The sequence below is a fragment of the Chiloscyllium plagiosum genome, unplaced genomic scaffold, assembly GCF_004010195.1.
Source record: "Chiloscyllium plagiosum isolate BGI_BamShark_2017 unplaced genomic scaffold, ASM401019v2 scaf_8627, whole genome shotgun sequence".
NCBI classification, from domain to species: Eukaryota; Metazoa; Chordata; class Chondrichthyes; order Orectolobiformes; family Hemiscylliidae; genus Chiloscyllium; species Chiloscyllium plagiosum.
Genome location: NW_025212721.1, coordinates 1,292 through 2,980, shown reverse-complemented (window position 1 = coordinate 2,980; position 1,689 = coordinate 1,292). Strand labels below are relative to the sequence as shown.

The 1,689-nt window shown below is 64.4% G+C and overlaps 1 protein-coding gene across 1 annotated transcript; it reads left to right on the top strand.

Moving 5' to 3' along the window:
• The first annotated feature begins 429 nt into the window (after nucleotides 1–429).
• LOC122547452 (extensin-like) lies at nucleotides 430–1,317 on the top strand. Its single transcript, XM_043686075.1, has one exon. The coding sequence runs from the start codon at nucleotides 430–432 to the stop codon at nucleotides 1,315–1,317; it is 888 nt and encodes a 295-aa protein (XP_043542010.1).
• The last annotated feature ends 372 nt before the right edge of the window (nucleotides 1,318–1,689 follow it).

The following is a 1,689-nucleotide window of genomic DNA, read 5'->3' as shown; positions in this document are numbered from 1 at the left end:
CGTTTGGCAATAAATCCGCCCCCGGGCCATGACGCCGCCCTCGCACAGACCCACGTCTCCCAGGTTTGAGCTACAGGGAGAGGCCGGCGGGGGGGGGGCTGTTTTCCCCGGAGCGTCTGAGGGGGGTGACCTTATAGAGGTTTATAAAATCACGAGGGGTGGAGGGTAAATAGACAAGATCTCTCCCCACCCACCCACCCCCCCCCGGGGTCCAGAACTAGTGGGGGGGGGTGTAGGTTTAAGGGGAGAGGGAGCCCCGAGGGGTAAGATGGGTATACTCTAGGCCTTGAGCTCCATAATCCAGGCCCACACTCCCTCCCTCCCGGTGCCCAGTACTGAGGGAGGGCCGCACTGTCGGAGGGAGATGGATATACTCTAGGCCTCATCTCTGATCTCTCTCTCTCTCTCTCTCTCTCTCTTTCTGAAGGGATGTCTGTCCAGGGGGACGAGGTGGAGCTGAGCGAAGGAGCCGAAGAGGACGCGCTCTCAGCATCTGGACCCCACGCGACCGATGGCCTCGACGGCGGGGGCCCGACCGGGTCCGTTTCTGACAGCACGGACCCCAGGACCCCCACGCCCCCCTCGTCCAGGTCTCCCCTCCCTGGCCAGACCGCGCGCTCACCCCCTAGCTCAAAACCCAGGCCCTCTCAGCACTCCCGGTCCTCGCCCTCCCGCAGAGGCTGCGTGACTCTTCCCCCACCACCCTGCCTCTTGGCCGCTCAGGAACCTTCGCGGTTCTGGCCCACCTCAGTCACCCTTGGGCCCTGGGCGCCGGTCGCCGCCCCTCCCGGGCCTGGCTTCCTGTCCGGGGTCGGTCCTAACCCTTTGCCTGGGCCCACGGCCTACACCCGGTCACTTGCACACACTCCCAGTAGTGGCCCACAGACGGGACTAGGCCTCAGCCCAGTCCCCAGGCCTTTGGCCTACTCCACCTCGTTTCCACACACTCCCAGTAGTGGCCCACAGACGCGACTAGGCCTCATCCCAGTCCCCAGGCCTGTGGCCTACTCTGCCTCGTTTCCACACACTGCCAGTGGCGGCCTGCAGACCAGACTAGGCCTCAGCCCAGTCCCCAGGCCTGCGGCCTACTCTGCCTGGTTTCCCCCCACTGCCAGTTGTGGCCTGCAGACGGGACTAGGCCTCAGCCCAGTCCCCAGGCCTGCGGCCTACACTTCGGCCTACCCCACCACGCCCTCAGCCACTCCCAGGCCAGGGCTGAGGATTGGGGCCCCCGTCGCCACTCGGGAACCGCCCCAGGGCCCTTCTCCAGACTTCTCTGACCCACCCTCACTGGAGGGCAGCTGCTCCTTCCTTTAGCTGGGGGGGAAACGAACGCGTCTCTCGCGCACGCGCCAACCCCCTCACGAAACCCAGTCCACGGTTACAAACCAACCCCCTCCCCCAGACCTCCTTCCTTTGGAGAAATGTCTCTCCTCATCCCAGTCCCACAAGAGGATCCTCTGTCCCGGAAAGGGGTCGGGGAACAGGAACACGGACTGTGGTGCAGGATGGCCTCCTCTGGGGCTAAAAGGGAGGGAAGGGATAGCAGGTCAGATGGACTGAGCGGGCTCCTGCATTCCGCACGAAGGATATTCCGTACCTGAGGGGTGGGGGGGAGCCGGTCTGTCATGACTGCGCCTCCGAGATGGGGAGATTGAAATTGCATACGCGTGCGGAATAGACACAGAG

Bases quoted from the DNA above. Each gene is read 5' to 3' on its own strand.
- LOC122547452 (XM_043686075.1), top strand. From the start codon at position 430: ATGTCTGTCCAGGGGGACGAGGTGGAGCTGAGCGAAGGAGCCGAAGAG.